Source organism: Panulirus ornatus, chromosome 46 (genome assembly GCF_036320965.1).
Source record: "Panulirus ornatus isolate Po-2019 chromosome 46, ASM3632096v1, whole genome shotgun sequence".
Taxonomy (NCBI): Eukaryota; Metazoa; Arthropoda; class Malacostraca; order Decapoda; family Palinuridae; genus Panulirus; species Panulirus ornatus.
Window position 1 is genome coordinate 20,158,729 of NC_092269.1, and position 19,317 is coordinate 20,178,045.

The 19,317-nt window shown below is 36.5% G+C and overlaps 1 protein-coding gene across 1 annotated transcript in view; it reads left to right on the forward strand.

Annotated features, from left to right (window-relative positions):
* The window catches only part of LOC139763360 (uncharacterized), a 40,144-nt gene extending 26,764 nt beyond the window's left edge, over window positions 1–13,380 (forward strand). Inside the window, exons 3-4 of the mRNA XM_071689382.1 lie at window positions 12,365–12,494; window positions 12,775–13,380. Of these exons, the coding sequence (XP_071545483.1) occupies window positions 12,365–12,494; window positions 12,775–12,897 (253 nt within the window). The 3' untranslated portion in view covers window positions 12,898–13,380. The remainder of the gene's footprint in view (window positions 1–12,364; window positions 12,495–12,774) is intronic.
* Window positions 13,381–19,317: the final 5,937 nt, after the last annotated feature.

Genomic DNA, 19,317 nt, shown 5'->3' on the forward strand with positions numbered 1-19,317 from the left:
CTTGTAGCTTTCAACCACGGTCTGATATTTTATCTTTCAACTACTGACTGACGTTGTAACTTTCAACCAATCACTGGTCTTTTATCTTTCAAGCACTGACTGATCTTGTGTCTTTTAATTATTTTCTGATATTTTATCTTTCAACTATTCTCTGATCTTGTATCTTTCAATGACTTTCTGATCTTGTATATATGAACCACTGTCTGATCTTTTACCGTACAAATACTGTCTGATCTTGTATCTTTCAACTGCCATCTTTAAACCACTGTCTGAGCTTTTACCGTTCAACCAATGTCTCATCTTGTATATTTCAACTGCTGCCTTTCAACCATTGTCTGAATTTGTATCTCTTAAATGCTGTCTGATTTTTTTTTCTGTCAAGCACTCTCTGCTCTTTTATATATCAACCACTGTCTGATCTTGTATCTATCAACAACTGCGTGATTTTTTCTCTTTATATTAATGTCTGATCTTGTATCATTATACTACTGTATGGTCTTTTATCTTTCAGCCATTTTCTAATCTTATCGTTAAACTGCTGTCTGATCTTTTATCTTTCAACTACTATCAGATTTTCAATCTTTCAGCTACTGTCTGATCTTGTACATCTCAACCGCTTTCTGATCATTTTCAACCGCTGTCTGATCTTTTATATTTCAACCACTCTCTAATCTTGTATCTTTTAACTACTGTCTGATCTTTTATCTTTCAACCACTGTCTGATCTTGTACATCTCAACCGCTTTCTGATCATTTTACTTTCAACTACTCTCTGCTCTTTTATTTGATCTGTTTGATCTGTGTAATCTTTTATCTTTGATGTACTGTCTGATCTTGTATCACTCAACCACTGTCTGTCCTTTTTTCTTTCAACGACTATCCGATGTTTTATCTTTAAACCACTGTCTTAACTTTTATCTTTCAATCACTGTCTGATCTTTTACCTTTCAACCACTGTGTCATCTGTTATATTTCAACCACTGTCTAATTTCTTATATTTCAACCACCTCTGATTTAGTATGTTTTAACCGCTCTCTGATCTTTTATCTTTCAATCACTCTCTGGTCTTTTATCTTTGACCCACTTTCTGATCTTGCATCTTTCAACCACTCTCTGATCTTTTACATTTCAAACACTGTCTGATGTTCCTTCTTTCAACCATTGTCTGACCTTTTATCTTTCAACACTCTCTAATCTTTTATCTTTCAACCACAGTCTGATTCTTTATATTTCAACCACTGTCTGCTCTTTTATCTTTTAACCTTTCTCTGATCTTTTATCTTTCTACCACTCTGTCATTTTGTATCTATCAACAATTGTTTGATCATTTGTCCTTCAACCACTGTCTGATATTTTATCGTTAATCCATTATGTAATCCTGTATCTTTCAGTCACTGTCTGATCTTTTATCTTACAACCACTATCTGATGTGTCTTTCATCCACTGTATGATCGTTTATCTTGCAAGCGCTGTGTGATCTTGTGTCTTTCAACCAGTGTCTTATCTTGTACCACTCAACCACTTTCTGGTCTTTTATCTCTAAACCGTTGTCTGATCTTGTAGCTTTCAACCAATGTCGTATCTTTTATCTTTCTACCACCGTCTGATCTTGTGTCTTTAATCATTTTCTGATATCTTATCTTTCAACTACTCTCTGATCTTCTATCTTTCAACCACTTTCTGGTCCTTTATATATGAATCACTGACTAATAATGTATCTTTCAACTGCCGTCTTTAAACCACTGTCTGATCTTTTACCGTTCAACCACTGTCTGATCTTATATCTTTCAACCACTATCTGATCTTGTAAACTTTCAACCGCTTTCTGATCTTGTAAAATTTCAACCACTTTCTGATCTTTTATCTTACAACGACTGTCTGATCTTTTATCTTACAACGACTGTCTGATCTTTTATCTTTAATCCATTAAGGATTCTTGTATCTTTCAGTCACTGTCTGATCTTTTATCTTACAACCACTATGTGATGTGTTTTGAAACCACTGTATGATCGTTTATCTCACAACCGCTGAGTGATTACCACTTTCTGATCATGTATCCCCTATCCACTGTCTTATCTTTTTCCTTTCAACCAATATCTGATGTTTTATCTCTCAACTACTGTCTGATCTTTTATCTTTCAACCACAGTATGATCTTTTATATTTCAACCGCGGTCTGATCTTTTATCTTTTAACCACTTTCTGATCTTTTACCTTTCAACCAATGTGTCATTTTGTACCTTTCAACCACTGTCTGATCTTTTATCCTTCAACCAATGTCTGATATTTTATCATATCTTTCAACTACTGTCTGATCTTGTATGTTTCAACCACTTTCTGATCTTGTATCTTTCAACCACTGTCTGGTCTTTTTCTGGTCTTTTTAGCGATTGTATAATCTTTTATCCTTCAGCCACTTTCTTATTTCATCGTTCAACTACTGTTTGATCTTTTATCTTTCAACTACAGTTTGATCTTTTATCTTTCAACTACTATCCGATCTTTTATCTCTCAACCACTGTCTTAACTTTTATCTTTCAACCATTGTCTGATCTTTTACCTTTCAGCTACTGTCTTATCTCTTATATCTCAGCCACTGTCTGATTTTTTATATTTCAACCACTGTCTGATATTCTATATCTTAACCACTGTCTGATCTTTTATCTTTCAACCACACTCTGGTCTTTTATCTTTTATCCAATTTCTGATCTTGTATCTTTCAACCCCTCTCTGATCCTTTATTTTTCTACCACTGTCTGATGTTTCTTCTTTCAACCACTGTCTGACCTTTTACCTTTCAACCACCGTCTGATTTTTATCTTGCGACTACTGTCTTTTCTTGAATCTTTCATCACTGATCTTTTATCATTCAACCACTGTGATCTCTTATATTTCAACCACGGTCTGATCTTTAATCTTTCAACGATTGCCTGATCTTATACCTTTCAACAACTGTCTTATCTTGTATCATTCACCCACTCTCTGATCTTTCATCTTTCAACAACTCTCTGATCTTGTATATTTTATCCATTCTCTGATCTTTTATCTTTCAACCAATGTTTGATCCTTTATCTTTCAACCACTGTCTGTTATCATATTTTTCAACCTCGGTCTAATGTTGTCTTTCAACCTATGTCTGGTCTTGTGTCTTTAAACCACTTTCTCTTCTTTTGTTTTCAAGACTGTCTAATCTTTTGTCTTTTCAACCACTGTCCCATCTTGTACCTCTTAACCGTTGTCTGATCTTTTCTCTTTCAACCACTGTCTGCTCTTTTATTTTTCAACCACTGTCTGTTCTTGCAGCTTTCAACTACTGTCTGATCTTTTATCATTCAATCACTGTCTGATCTTTTATCTTTCAAGTCCAATCTGATCTTTTATCTTTTAACTACTCTCTGATTTTTTCATCTTTCAAATACTGTCTGATCTTTTGTTTTTCAACCACTGTCTGATCATTTTATATTTCAACCACTGTCTGATCTTTCATCTTTTAACCACTCTCTGATCTTTCATCTTTCAACCACTTTGTAATTTTGTATCTTTCAACCAATGTCTGATTATTTATCCCTCAACCACTGTGTGATGTTTTATCTTTAAATTATTATGTCATCTTGCATCTTTCAGTCACTGTCTGATCTTTTATCTTACGGCCACTATCTGATGTTGTGTCTTGCAACCACTGTATGATAGTCTATCTTACAACCACTGTGTGATCTTGTGTCTTTCAACCACAGTTTTATCTTGTACCACTCAACAACTTTTTGGTCTTTTACCTATGAACTACTGTCTGATCTCCTAGCTTTCTACCACTCTCGGATCTTTTATCTTTCAAGCACTGTCTGATCTTGTATTCTTTAAGCATTGTTAGATATTTCATCTTTCAACTAATGTCTGATCTTGTATCTTTCAAACACTGTCCGATCTTGCATATTTCAACCACTGTCTGATCTTTTATCGTTCAACCACTGTCTGATCTTGTATCTTTCAACCACTCGCGGATCTTTTATCTTCCAACCACTGTCTGATCTTTTATCTCTTAACCACTCTCTGATCTTTTATCGTTCAACTACTTTGTAATTTTGATCTTTTATCTCTTAACCACTCTCTGATCTTTTATCGTTCAACTACTTTGTAATTTTGTATCTTTAAACCACTGTCTGATTATTTATCCTTCAACCACTGTGTGGTTTTATCTTTAAACTATTATGTCATCTTGCATCTTTCAGTCACTGTCTGATCTTTTATCTTACGACCACTATCTGATGTTGTGTCTTGCAACCACTGTATGATCGTTTATCTTACAACCGCTGTGTGATCTTGTGTCTTTCAACCACTGTTTTATCTTGTACCGCTCAACCATTTTTTGGTCTTTTATCTATCAACTACTGTCTGATCTCTTAGCTTTCTACCACTCTCGGATCTTTTATCTTTCAAGCACTGTTTGATCTTGTATCTTTTAACCATTGTTAGATATTTCATCTTTCAACCAATGTCTGATCTTGTATCTTTCAAACACTGTCCGATCTTGCATATTTCAACCACTGTCTGATCTTTCATCGTTCAACCACTGTCTGATCTTGTATCTTTCAACCACCGTCTGGTCTTTTATCATTTAACCACTGTCTGATCCTGTACATCTTAACCGCTGTCTGGTCATTTTTCTTTCAGACACTGTCTGCTCTTTTATTTGTTCTGCTTGATCTTTTATCTTTCAATCACTGTGTGATCTTTTATCTTTGATTTACTGTCTGATAGTGTATCATTCAACTACTGTCTGTGATCTTTTATCTTTGAGCCACTGTCTGATCTATTATCTTTTAGATACTGTCTGATCTTGTATCTATCAACCACTGTCTGATCTTGTATCTATCAACCACTGTCTGATCTTTTATCCTTAAACCACTGTCTGGTCTCTGATCTTTAAACCACTATGTCGCCTTGCATCTTCCAGTCACTGTCCGATCTTTTCTCTAACAACCACTATCTGATCTTGTGTCTGTCAACTACTGTATGATCTTTTATCTTGCAACCACTCTCTGATCTTGTCTTTCAACCACTGTCTGATCTTGTAGCTTTCAACCACTGTCTGATATTTTATCTTTCAACTGCTGACTGATCTTGTAGCTTTCTACCACTCTGTGATCTTTTATCTTTCAAGCACTGTATGATCTATCTTTTATCCATTGTTAGATATTTAATCTTTCAACCTCTGTCTATTCTTGTATATTTCACCCAACGTTTGATCTTGCATATTTCAACCACTGTCTGATTTTTTATCGGTCAACCACTGGCTGATCTTGTATCTTTCAACCACTGTCTGGTCCTTTACCTCTTAGCCGCTGTCTAATCATTTTTCTTTCAACCACTGTCTGCTCTTTTATTTGATATGTTTGATCTTTTATCTCTTAACCTCTGTGTTATATCTTATCTTTGATGTACTGTCAGACCTTATACCAATCAACCACTGTCTGATCTTTTATCTTTAAATCACCGTCTGATATTTTATCGTTCATCTACTTTCTGACCTTTTGTCTTTCAACTACCGTCCGATCTTTTATCTTTCAAGCACTGTCTGATTTTTTATCTTTTAACCACTCTCTGATCTTTTATCGTTCAACTACTTTGTAATTTTGTATCTTTAAACCACTGACTGATTATTTATCCTTCAACCACTGTGTGGTTTTATCTTTAAACTATTATGTCATCTTGCATCTTTCAGTCATTGTCTGATCTTTTATCTTACGACCACTATCTGATGTTGTGTCTTGCAACCACTGTATGATCGTTTGTCTTACAACCACTGTGTGATCTTGTGTCTTTCAACCACTGTTTTATCTTGTACCGCTCAACCACTTTTTGGTCTTTTATCTATCAACTACTGTCTGATCTCTTAGCTTTCTACCACTCTCGGATCTTTTATCTTTCAAGCACTGTTTGATCTTGTATCTTTTAACCATTGTTAGATATTTCATCTTTCAACCAATGTCTGATCTTGTATCTTTCAAACACTGTCCGATCTTGCATATTTCAACCACTGTCTGATCTTTTATCGTTCAACCACTGTCTGATCTTGTAACTTTCAACCACCGTCTGGTCTTTTATCATTTAACCACTGTCTGATCCTGTACATCTTAACCGCTGTCTGGTCATTTTTCTTTCAGACACTGTCTGCTCTTTTATTTGTTCTGCTTGATCTTTTATCTTTCAATCACTGTGTGATCTTTTATCTTTGATTTACTGTCTGATATTGTATCATTCAACTACTGTCTGATCTTTTATCTTTGAGCCACTGTCTGATCTATTATCTTTTAGATACTGTCTGATCTTGTATCTATCAACCACTGTCTGATCTTTTATCCTTAAACCACTGTCTGGTCTCTGATCTTTAAACCACTATGTCGCCTTGCATCTTCCAGTCACTGTCTGATCTTTTCTCTAACAACCACTATCTGATCTTGTGCCTGTCAACTACTGTATGATCTTTTATCTTGCAACCACTCTCTGATCTTGTCTTTCAACCACTGTCTGATCTTGTAGCTTTCAACCACTGTCTGATATTTTATCTTTCAACTGCTGTCTGATCTTGTAGCTTTCTACTACTCTGTGATCTTTTATCTTTCAAGCACTGTATGATCTATCTTTTATTCATTGTTAGATATTTAATTTTTCAACCTCTGTCTATTCTTGTATATTTCACCCAACGTTTGATCTTGCATATTTCAACCACTGTCTGATTTTTTATCGGTCAACCTCTGGCTGATCTTGTATCTTTCAACCAACGTCTGGTCTTTTATCTTTCAACCACTGTCTGGTCCTTAACCTCTTAGCCGCTGTCTAATCATTTTTCTTTCAACCACTGTCTGCTCTTTTATTTGATATGTTTGATCTTTTATCTCTTAACCTCTGTGTTTTATCTTATCTTTGATGTACTGTCTGACCTTATACCAATCAACCACTGTCTGATCTTTTATCTTTAAATCACCGTCTGATATTTTATCGTTCATCTACTTTCTGACCTTTTGTCTTTCAACTACCGTCCGATCTTTTATCTTTCAAGCACTGTCTGATTTTTTATCTTTTAACCACTCTCTGATCTTGTATCTCTCTGATCTTTTATCTTTTAATTACTTTCTGATCTTGTATCTTTCAACCACTCTCTAATCTTTTATCTTTCAACCACTGTCTGATCTTTTATATTTCAACCACTCTCTAATCCTTATATTTTGTATCTTTTAACCACTGTCTGATCATTACCTTTCAACCACTCTCTGATATTTTATCTTTTAACGACTTTCTGATATTGTATCTTTCAACCACTCTCTGAACTTTTATCTTTCACCCACTGTATAATCTTTCATCTTACAACCACTGTCTGATCTTGTGTCTTTTAATTACTGTCTGATCTTGAACCGCTCAACCACTGTCTGGTCTTTTATGTTTCAACCACTGTCTGATCTTGCAGCTTTCAACCATATCTGATGTTTTATCTTTCAACTACTGTCTGATGTTGTAGCTTTCAACCATTCCTTGACCTTTTATCTTTCAAGTACTGTCTAACCTTGTATCTTTCAACTATAATCTGATATTTTACCTCTCAACCACTCTCTGAGCTTTTATCTTTCAACCACTGTCTGATCTTTATCGCTCAACCACTGTCTAATCTTTTATATTTTAACCACTCTCTGATCTGGTATTTTCCATCCCCTTTCTGTTCTTTTATCTTTTAACCCCTGTCTGTTTTTTTTTTTTTTTTTATCTCTCTACCTCAGTCTGATCTTTTATCTTGCAACTACTCTCTGATCTTGTAACTTTCAACAACTGTGTGATCTTTGATCTTTCAACAGTTGTGTGATCTTTGATCTTTCAACCACTGTCTGCCCTTTTATCTTTCAACTACTCTTTGCTCTTCTACCCCTGTCTGATCTTTTATCTTTCAACCTCTGTCTGATCTTGTATCTTTCAACCGCTTTCTGATCCTGTATCTTTTAACCCCTGTCTAATCTTTCACCATTCATTCACTGTCTGATCTTGTATCTTTCAACCGCCTTCTTTTAACCACTGTCTGTTTTTGTACCTCTTAACTGCTGTCTGATCTTTTATTTTACAACCAGTCTCAGCTCTTTTATTTTTCAACCACTGTCTGATCTTTTATCTATATATTGCTGTCTGATCTTGTATCATTCACCCATTGTCTGATCTTGTATCATTCACCCATTGTCTGATCTCTTAGCTTTTCAACTACTTTCTAGTCTAATCGTTCAAGTACTGTTTGATCTTTATCTTTCAACTACTGTCTGATTTTTTATGTTTCAGCTACTGTCTGATCTTGTATCTTTCAACCACTGTCTGACCTATTATCTTTCAGTCACTATCTGATGTTTTATCTTTCAACTGCTGTCTTTTCCTGAATCTTTCATCCATTGTCTGATCTTTTATATTTTAATCACTGTCTGACCTTTTATCTTTCAACCACTGTCTGATCTCTTATATTTCAACCACTGTTTGATCTTGTATCTTTTAACCACTATTTGATCTTTGATCTCTTAACCACTCTCTGATCTTTTGTCTTTCAACCACTGTCTGATCTTGTATCTTTCAAACACTGACTGATCTTTTATTTTCTAACCACTGTCTGATCTTTTATCTTTTAATCACTGTCTGATCTTGTATATTTCAATCACTATCTTGTCTCTTGTCCTTAAACCACTGTCTGATCTTTAATCTTTAAACCATTCTGTCACCTTGCATCTTTCAGTCACTGTCTGATCTTTTACTTGACAACCACTATCTGATCTTGTGTCTTTCAACTAATGTATGATTTTTTATGTACAACCACTCTCTGATCTTGTGTCTTTCAACTACTGTCTGATCTTGTAACGCTCAACCACTGTCTGGTCTTTTATCTTTCAACCACTGTCTGATCTTGTAGCTTTCAATCACTGTTTAATATTTCATCTTTCACCTGCTGTCTGATCTTGTAGCTTTCAACCACTTTCTGATCTTTTATATTTCAAGCACTGTCTGATTTTGTATTTTTTCACCATTGTCTGATATTCTATCTTTCAACCACTGTCTGATATTGTATCTCTCATCTACTGTTTGATCTTGCATCTTTCAACTGTTGTCTCATCTTTTATCGTAGATCAACTGCGTGATGTTGTATATTTCAACCACCGTCTGGTCTTTTATCTATTGACCACTGTCTGATCTTGTACCTCTTAACCGCTGTCTGATCATTTTTCTTTCAACAACTGTCTTCTCTTGTATTTGATCTGTTTGATCTTGTATTCTTCAACCACTGTTTGATCTTTTATATTTGATATACTGTCTGATCTTGTATCATTCAACCGCAGTCTGTTCTTTTATTTTTCAACCACTGTCTGATATTTTATCTTTCAACCACTTTCTGACCTTTTATCTTTTAACCGCTGTCCGATTTTTTATCTTTCAACCAATGTCTAAATTTTTATATTTCAACCAATGTCTGATCTTTTAGCTTTCAACCACTGTCCGATCTCTTATTTCAATCACTGTCAGATTTCTTTGTTTCAAGCACTGTCAGATCTTGTATCTTTTAACCACTGTCTGAGCTTTTATCTTTCAACCACTCTCTGATCTTTTATCTCTTAACCAACTTTCTGATATTGTATCTTTCAACCACTCTCCTATCTTTTAGCTTTCAACCACTGTCTGATATTTCTTCTTTCAACCACTCTCTGACCTTTTATCTTTCAGCCACTGCCTGATCTTATGTTTTTCAACTACTGTCTTTTCTTGAAACTTTCATCCACTGTCTGATTCTTTTGATCACTGACTGACCTTTTGTCTTTCAACCACTGTCTGATCTTTTATCTTTTAACCACTGTCTGATCTTGTATATCTTAACTACTTTCTGATTTTTTATCTTACAACGACTGTCTGAACTTTTATCTTTTACCACTTTCTGATCTTGTATCCCTTATCCACTGTCTTACCTTTTCTCTTTCAACCAATATCTGATCTTTTGTCTTTCAACTACTGTCTGATCTTTTATCTTTCAACCACCGTCTGACATTTTATCTTTCAACCATTGTGTTCTATTTTCTTTTAACAACTCTCTGATCTTTCAGCTTTCAACCACTGTCTGATTTTGTATCTTTCATCCACTGTCTGATCATTTATGTTTCAACCATTGTCTGATCTTGTATTTTCCATCCCCTTTCTGATCCTTTGTCTTTAAACTACTGTCTGATCTTTTATCTCTCAGCCAATCTCTGATCTTTTATCTTTCAACCACTGTCTGATCTTTTATCTTTCAACCACTCTCTGATCTTTCATCTTTCAATCACTGTCTGACCTTGTATCTTTTAACCACTTTCTGATCTTTCATATTTCAACCATTGTCGTATTTATTATCTTTCTTTCAACCACTGTCTGAAATTGTATCTTTCAACCGCTGTCTGATCTCTTATCTTTCAACCACTCTCTGATCTTGTATCATTTGTCAAGTGTCTGATCTTTTATGTTTCAAACACTTTCTGATCTTTTATCTTTCAACCAATGTCTGAACTTGTATCTTTTAACCACTGTGAGATCTTTTATCTTTTAACCACTCTCGGATCTTTTATCTTTCTACCACTATCTGATCATTTATCTTTCAACTACTCTCTGGTCTTGTATCTCTCAACAACTCTGTGATCTTTCATCTTTCAACCACTATCTGCTCCTTTATCTTTCAACTACTCTTTGTTCTTTTGTCTTTCAACCACTGTCTTATCTTTTATCTTTCAACCATTGTCTTATCTTGTATATTTTGATTACTGTGTTATCTTTTATCTTTCAACCACTGTCAGACCTTTTATCATTGAACCACTGTCTTATCTTTTATCTTCCAACCTCTCTCTGATCTTGTATCTTTCAACCATTGTCTGAACTTTTATCTTTCAATCGCTCTCTAATCTTGTATCTTCTATCCACTGTCTTATCTTTTATCTTTCAACAAGTGTCTTATCTTTTCTCTTTCAACAAGTGTCTTATTTTTTATCTTTCAACAAGTGTCTTATCTTTTATCTTTCAACCAATCTCTCATCTTTAATCTTTCAACCACTGTGTGATCTTTTATATTTCAACCTCTGTCTGATCTTTTATCTTTCAACCACTGTCTGATCTTGTGTCTTTTAACCACTGTGTGATCTCTTATATTTCAACCACTGTCTGATCTTTTATTTTTCAACTGTTGTCTGAAATTGTATCTTTCAGCCACTCTCTCATGTTTCATGTTTCAACCACTTTCTGATCTTGTATCTTTTATCCACTCTAATCTTTTATCTTTCAACCTTTTATCTTTCATCCACTGTCTGATCTTTATCTTTCAACCAATGTCTGAACTTGTATCTTTCAACCACTGTCTGATCTTTTATGTTTCTACCACTGTCTGATCCTTTAGCTTTCAACCACTGTCTGATCTTTGTCTTTCAACTAGTCTCTGATCTTGTATCTTACTGCGACTTTATGCTCTTTCATCTTTTTACCACTGTGTGATTTTTTTTTTTCAAATACTCTTTGGTCTTGTGTCTTTCAATCACTGTCTGATCTTTTATCTTTCAGCCAATTTCTGATCTTGTATCTTTTAACTATTGTTATCTTTTATCTTTTAACTATCTTGCTTTCTTTTATCTTTCAAACACTGTCTGATTTTGTATCTTTCAACCAATGTCTGATCTTTCATCTTTCAACCTCTGTCTGATCTTGTATCTCTCTCATCCACTATTTGATCTTCTATCTTTCAACCACTGTTTGGTATTTTGTCTTTCAAACAATATATGACGTTTTATCTTTCAGCTGCCGTCTGATCTTTAATCTTTCAACTGCCGTCTGATCTTTTATCTTCCAACCACTGTCTGGTGTTTTATCTTTCAACCACAATCTGATCTTGTATTTTTCAACCATAGTCTCACCTTTTATTTTTTAACCACTGTCTGACGTTTTATATTTCAACAAGTGTCTGATCTTGTGTCTTTTAACCACTGTTTGTTTTATTTTTCAACCACTGCCTGATCTTCTATCTTTAAACCACTTTCTGATCTACTATCTTTAAACCACTCTGATCTTGAGGCTTTCAACCACTGTCTGTTCTTTTATCTTTAATCCGCTGTCTGATTTTTAATCTTTAAACCACTGTATGACTTTGTGTCTTTAAGCCACTGTTTGATATTGTATCTTTCAACCATTGTATGATTTTGTATCTTTCAACCACTGTTTGATGTTTCATTTATACATTGCCTGAACTAGTGGTCGGTTTAATGACGCTTAAGTACGATAAATGACAAATTATACGTGGTAATTGTCATCTTTGTTAGACTTATCAATATGTCCTCATCCTTCCAGGATTACATCTGTAACGCAGGCGGGACTCTATGATCATTGGACGGAGGCCTATATGCCCAACTCTACATCTTGTGCTTATCCTCCAACCAAGATTGCTGTCAACACTTCACTCAGTCTTCATAACCTCTGGGTAAAATATTCTATGATCCCTTAGTAAAAATAATTTCTGAAGTATTCTTCCATTGATAGCTCAGCTCTTTACGACCAAGAAATCACTGTTACCTTATTCAATATAACTAACATAATGATATCACAGATGCTTGAAATCTAGAAGATGCTGGTAATATGTAACCGTTACCAGAGTCACAATACGCTATAAATAATGTATGCACTTTGTTATCACAGTTATGCATGACCAGAAAACTTTGTTGTTTGATTCATTATAATAATCTTAACGTCCATCACTTCAGGGTATGTTTACGGTGCTACTGGCTGGATATTCTCTTAGTCTTCTCACACTGGCTCTTGAGGCTCTCACGTTTGAGATACTACAGTCCTGGAACTCTTCAACTTGTGGCTCCATAAAATCGTGAAGTCTGATGCGTTGCAAAAGACACTCTTGATTTTGTATGGAAGATAGTCAATGATAATGATGATACTCAACTAGAGTGATGAGTTCTACATGAAAACCAAAGGTGGAAATGAAAGTCTTTTAACAATGCCATCAAAAGACAAGACATGCCTTCATTTACAGGTGCAGACGCTTTTCCAATCTGGTATGACTATTAGATTTGTTTACAGGAATTTCCTAAGATTTCACCTTCGGTCATCGAAGAATGAAGGCTTTCATGAACATAAAACGCTGCAGTTTTTTCTAGATAGAACATACAAGTATGAAGAACATTTTGAATATCATTAAATGCTGATTTTGCTCTTGTGTTTGTGTATCATAGATATGTTAGCAATGGTATCAACGCACGAAAGCTTTTGATTGCATTGTAATTTCAGTCCAATAGATCACATATGTTTCTACCCTTCCTAATCTTGCAAATTATAAGAAAGATTTGGCTTTTTCTCACAAGGGTTTTCTGTGTGAAAAAAAAAAATATGATTCTTCAGTCTGTGTTTTTATTACTTTCGTAGAGGGAAGTACATGTTTCCTGAAAATGATATAGAAATTAGATAACCCTGTTGATATCAAGAGGTCTTCTTCTCATACATTAATACTCAGAGCGGATGTAGAAAAATAATCAGCAATGATGTAATACATCAACCGATACCTTATACCGTACTATTGATACATCAACTGATAACATATACAGTAGCAGTAGTACATCATCTGATATCTCATACAGTAGTCATAATACATCAGCCGATGCATTATACAGTAGTCCTGATACATCAGCTGATAACTTAAACAATAGTCACGATACATCTCTCTTACACTGGTCATGATACATCAACAGAAATCTTCCTAATCTTGCAAATTATAGGAAAAATTGGTTTTCCCTCACAAGGGTTTTCTGTGTGAAAAAATATATGATTCTTCAGTCTGTGTTTTTATTACTTTCGTAGAGGGACGTACATATTTCATGGAATTGAATAGAAAATAGATAACCCTGTTGATATCAGGATGTCGATTTATACATTAACACTCAGAGCAGATGTAAACAAATAACCAGCAATGATGTAATAAATCAACCGATACCTTACACCGTAGTATTAATACATCAACTGATAACTTATACATTAGCAATAATACATCAACTGATTTCTCATATAGTAGTCATGATATATTAACCGATACCTTATACAGTAGTTCTATCAACTGAAATTTAAACAATAGTCACAATGCATCTAACATACACTAGTCATGATACATCAACAGATATCTAAAACAGTAACAATGATACATCAACTGATATCTTATGTAGTAGTCATGATACATCGACTAATATCTTGAACAGTAATCAAAATACATCACCAGATATCTTATACAATGTTAATGAATAAGACCTGTCATTCGTTATGATAAACAATATCCATACGAGCCCCACAAACAGGTGAAGAAACGGCATTGCTACTCATCCAGAAACACACACACACACACACACACACACACACACACACACACACACACACACACACACACACACACACACACACACACACACACACACACACACACACAAACATACGGACACGCGCACAGGCGCAAAAGCGCGCGCACACACACACACCCTGTTACAACCTTACCCTTTCCTTTAAGGGTGTATAATTGGTCCATATGCCCACGAAGAAGGAACTCTGAAAAATGACTTCTGTTAACACAAACTTTGGGCAAGAAACAGATACCCTTACCATCTGGCTACAATCTTCTGACCTCTGTCGGGTGCTTTATATATATATATATAAATATATATATATATATATATATATATATATATATATATATATATATATATATATATTTTTTTTTTTTTTTTTTGCTTTGTCGCTGTCTCCCGCGTTTGCGAGGTAGCGCAAGGAAACAGACGAAAGAAATGGCCCAACCCACCCCCAAACACATGTATATACATACGTCCACACACGCAAATATACATACCTACACAGCTTTCCATGGTTTACGCCAGACGCTTCACATGCCTTGATTCCATCCACTGACAGCACGTCAACCCCGGTATACCACATCGCTCCAATTCACTCTATTCCTTGCCCTCCTTTCACCCTCCTGCATGTTCAGGCCCCGATCACACAAAATCTTTTTCAATCCATCTTTCCACCTACAATTTGGTCTCCCTCTTCTCCTTGTTCCCTCCACCTCCGACACATATATCCTCTTGGTCAATCTTTCCTCACTCATTCTCTCCATGTGCCCAAACCATTTCAAAACACACTCTTCTGCTCTCTCAACCACGATCTTTTTATTTCCACACATCTCTCTTACCCTTACGTTACTTACTCGATCAAACCACCTCACACCACACATTGTCCTCAAACATCTCATTTCCAGCACATCCATCCTCCTGCGCACAACTCTATCCATAGCCCACGCCTCGCAACCATACAACATTGTTGGAGCCACTATTCCTTCAAACATACCCATTTTTGCTTTCCGAGATAATGTTCTCGACTTCCACACATTCTTCAAGGCTCCCAGAATTTTCGCCCCCTCCCACACTATATGATCCACATCCGCTTCCATGGTTCCATCCGCTGCCAGATCCACTCCAGATATCTAAAACACTTCACTTCCTCCAGTTTTTCTCCATTCAAACTCACCTCCCAATTGACTTGACCCTCAACCCTACTGTACCTAATAACCTTGCTCTTTTTCACATTTACTCTTAACTTTCTTCTTTCAAACACTTTACCGAACTCAGTCACCAGCTTCTGCAGTTTCTCATATGAATCAGCCACCAGCGCTGTATCATCAGCGAACAACAATTGACTCACTTCCCAAGCTCTCTCATCCCCAACAGACTTCATACTTGCCCCTCTTTCCAAAACCCTTGCATTCACCTCCCTAACAACCCCATCCATAAACAAATTAAACAACTATGGAGACATCACACACCCCTGCCGCAAACCTACATTCACTGAGAACCAATCACTTTCCTCTCTTCCTACACGTACACATGCCTTACATCCTCGATAAAAACTTTTCACTGCTTCTAACAACTTGCCTCCCACAACATATATTCTTAATACCTTCCACAGAGCATCTCTATCAACTCTAACATATGCCTTCTCCAGATCCATAAATGCTACATACAAATCCATTTGCTTTTCTAAATATATCTCACATACATTCTTCAATATATATATATATATATATATATATATATATATATATATATATATATATATATATATATATATATATATATATATATATATATATATATATATATTTTTTTTTTTTATTATACTTTGTCGCTGTCTCCCGCGTTTGCGAGGTAGCGCAAGGAAACAGACGAAAGAAATGGCCCAACCCCCCCCCCCCAAACACATGTATATACATACGTCCACACACGCAAATATACATACCTACACAGCTTTCCATGGTTTACGCCAGACGCTTCACATGCCTTGATTCAATCCACTGACATCACGTGAACCCCGGTATACCACATCGCTCCAATTCACTCTATTCTTTGCCCTCCTTTCACCCTCCTGCATGTTCAGGCCCCGATCACACAAAATCTTTTTCACTCCATCTTTCCACCTCCAATTTGGTCTCCCTCTTCTCCTCGTTCCCTCCACCTCCGACACATATATCCTCTTGGTCAATCTTTCCTCACTCATTCTCCCCATGTGCCCAAACCACTTCAAAACACCCTCCTCTGCTCTCTCAACCACGCTCTTTTTATTTCCACACATCTCTCTTACCCTTACGTTACTCACTCGATCAAACCACCTCACACCACACATTGTCCTCAAACATCTCATTTCCAGCACATCCATCCTCCTGCGCACAACTCTATCCATAGCCCACGCCTCGCAACCATACAACATTGTTGGAACCACTATTCCTTGAAACGTACCCATTTTTGCTTTCCGAGATAATGTTCTCGACTTCCACACATTCTTCAAAGCTCCCAGAATTTTCGCCCCCTCCCCCACCCTATGATCCACTTCCGTTTCCATGGTTCCATCCGCTGCCAGATCCACTCCCAGATATCTAAAACACTTTACTTCCTCCAGTTTTTCTCAATTCAAACTCACCTCCCAGTTGACTTGACCCTCAACCCTACTGTACCTAATAACCTTGCTCTTATTCACATTTACTCTTAACTTTCTTCTTTCACACACTTTACCAAACTCAGTCACCAGCTTCTGCAGTTTCTCACATGAATCAGCCACCAGCGCTGTATCATCAGCGAACAACAACTGACTCACTTCCCAAGCTCTCTCATCCACAACAGACTGCTTACTTGCCCCTCTTTCCAAAACTCTTGCATTTACCTCCATAACAACCCCATCCATAAACAAATTAAAAAACCATGGAGACATCACACACCGCTGCCGCAAACCTACATTCACTGAGAACCAATCACTTTCCTCTCTTCCTACACGTACACATGCCATACATCGTCGATAAAAACTTTTCACTGCTTCTAACAACTTGCCTCCCACACCATATATTCTTAATACCTTTCACAGAGCATCTCTATCAACTCTATCATATACCTTCTCCAGATCCATAAATGCTACATACAAATCCATTTGCTTTTCTAAGTATTTCTCACATACATTCTTCAAAGCAAACACCTGATCCACACATCCTCTACCACTTCTGAAACCACACTGCTCTTCCCCAATCTGATGCTCTGTACATGCCTTCACACTCTCAATCAATACCCTCCCATATAATTTACCAGGAATACTCAACAAACTTATACCTCTGTAATTTGAGCACTCACTCTTATCCCCTTTGCCTTTGTAAAATGGCACTATGCACGCTTTCCGCCAATCCTCAGGCACCTCACCATGAGTCATACATACATTAAATAACCTTACCAACCAGTCAATAATACAGTCATCCCCTTTTTTAATAAATTCCACTGCAAAACTATCAAACCTGCTGCCTTGCCGGCTTTCATCTTCCGCAAAGCTTTTACTACCTCTTTTCTGTTTACCAAATCATTTTCCCTAACCCTCTCACTTTGCACACCACCTCGACCAAGACACCCTATATCTGCCACTCTATCATCAAACACATTCAACAAACCTTCAAAATACTCACTCCATCTCCTTCTCACATCCCCACTACTTGTTATCACCTCCCCATTTGCGCCCTTTACTGAAGTTCCCATTTGCTCCCTTGTCTTACGCACTTTATTTACCTCCTTCCAGAACATCTTTTTATTCTCCCTAAGATTTAATGATACTCTCTCACCCCAACTCTCATTTGCCCTCTTTTTCACCTCTTGCACCTTTGTCGTGACCTCCTGTCTCTTTCTTTTATACATCTCCTACTCAATTGCATTTTTTCCCTGCAAAAATCGTCCAAATGCCTCTCTCTTCTCTTTCACTAATAATCTTACTTCTTCATCCCACCACTCACTACCCTTTCTAATCAACCCACCTCCCACTCTTCTCATGCCACAAGCATCTTTTCCGCAAGCCATCACTGATTCAATAAATACATCCCATTCCTCCCGCACTCCCCTTACTTCCATTGTTCTCACCTTTGTCCATTCTGTACTCAGTGTCTCCTGGTACTTCCTCACACAAGTCTCCTTCCCAAGCTCACTTACTCTCACCACCCTCTTCACCCCAACATTCACTCTTCTTTTCTGAAAACCCATACAAATCTTCACCTTAGCCTCCACAAGATAATGATCAGACATCCCTCCAGTTGCACCTCTCAGCACATTAACATCCAAAAGTCTCTTTTTCGCGCGCCTGTCAATTAACACGTAATCCAATAACGCTCTCTGGCCATCTCTCCTACTTACATAAGTATACTTATGTATATCTCGCTTTTTAAACGAGGTATTCCCAATCCCCAGTCCTTTTTCAGCACATAAATCTACAAGCTCTTCACCATTTCCATTTACAAAACTGAATACCCCATGTATACCAATTATTCCCTCAACTGCCACATTACTCACCTTTGCATTCAAATCACCCATCACTATAACCCGGTCTCGTGCATCAAAACCACTAACACACTCATTCAGCTGCTCCCAAACACTTGCCTCTCATGATCTTTCTTCTCATGCCCAGGTGCATATGCACCAATAAATACCCATCTCTCTCCATCAACTTTCAGTTTTACCCATATTAATCGAGAATTTATTTTCTTACATTCTATCACATACTCCCACAACTCCTGTTTCAGGAGTTTTAAGTCTGTGCTTCAACTAGTATTGGGACAAGTGGACTTTGTTTCGTCTACTGACGATGATACAGCCTCAACAAAGGAAGAATTTACCACGGACCTTATTGCTGGGATGTCATTGCCGTAGAGAAACTGGAAGACATAGAAACCAGAAAATTGTTAG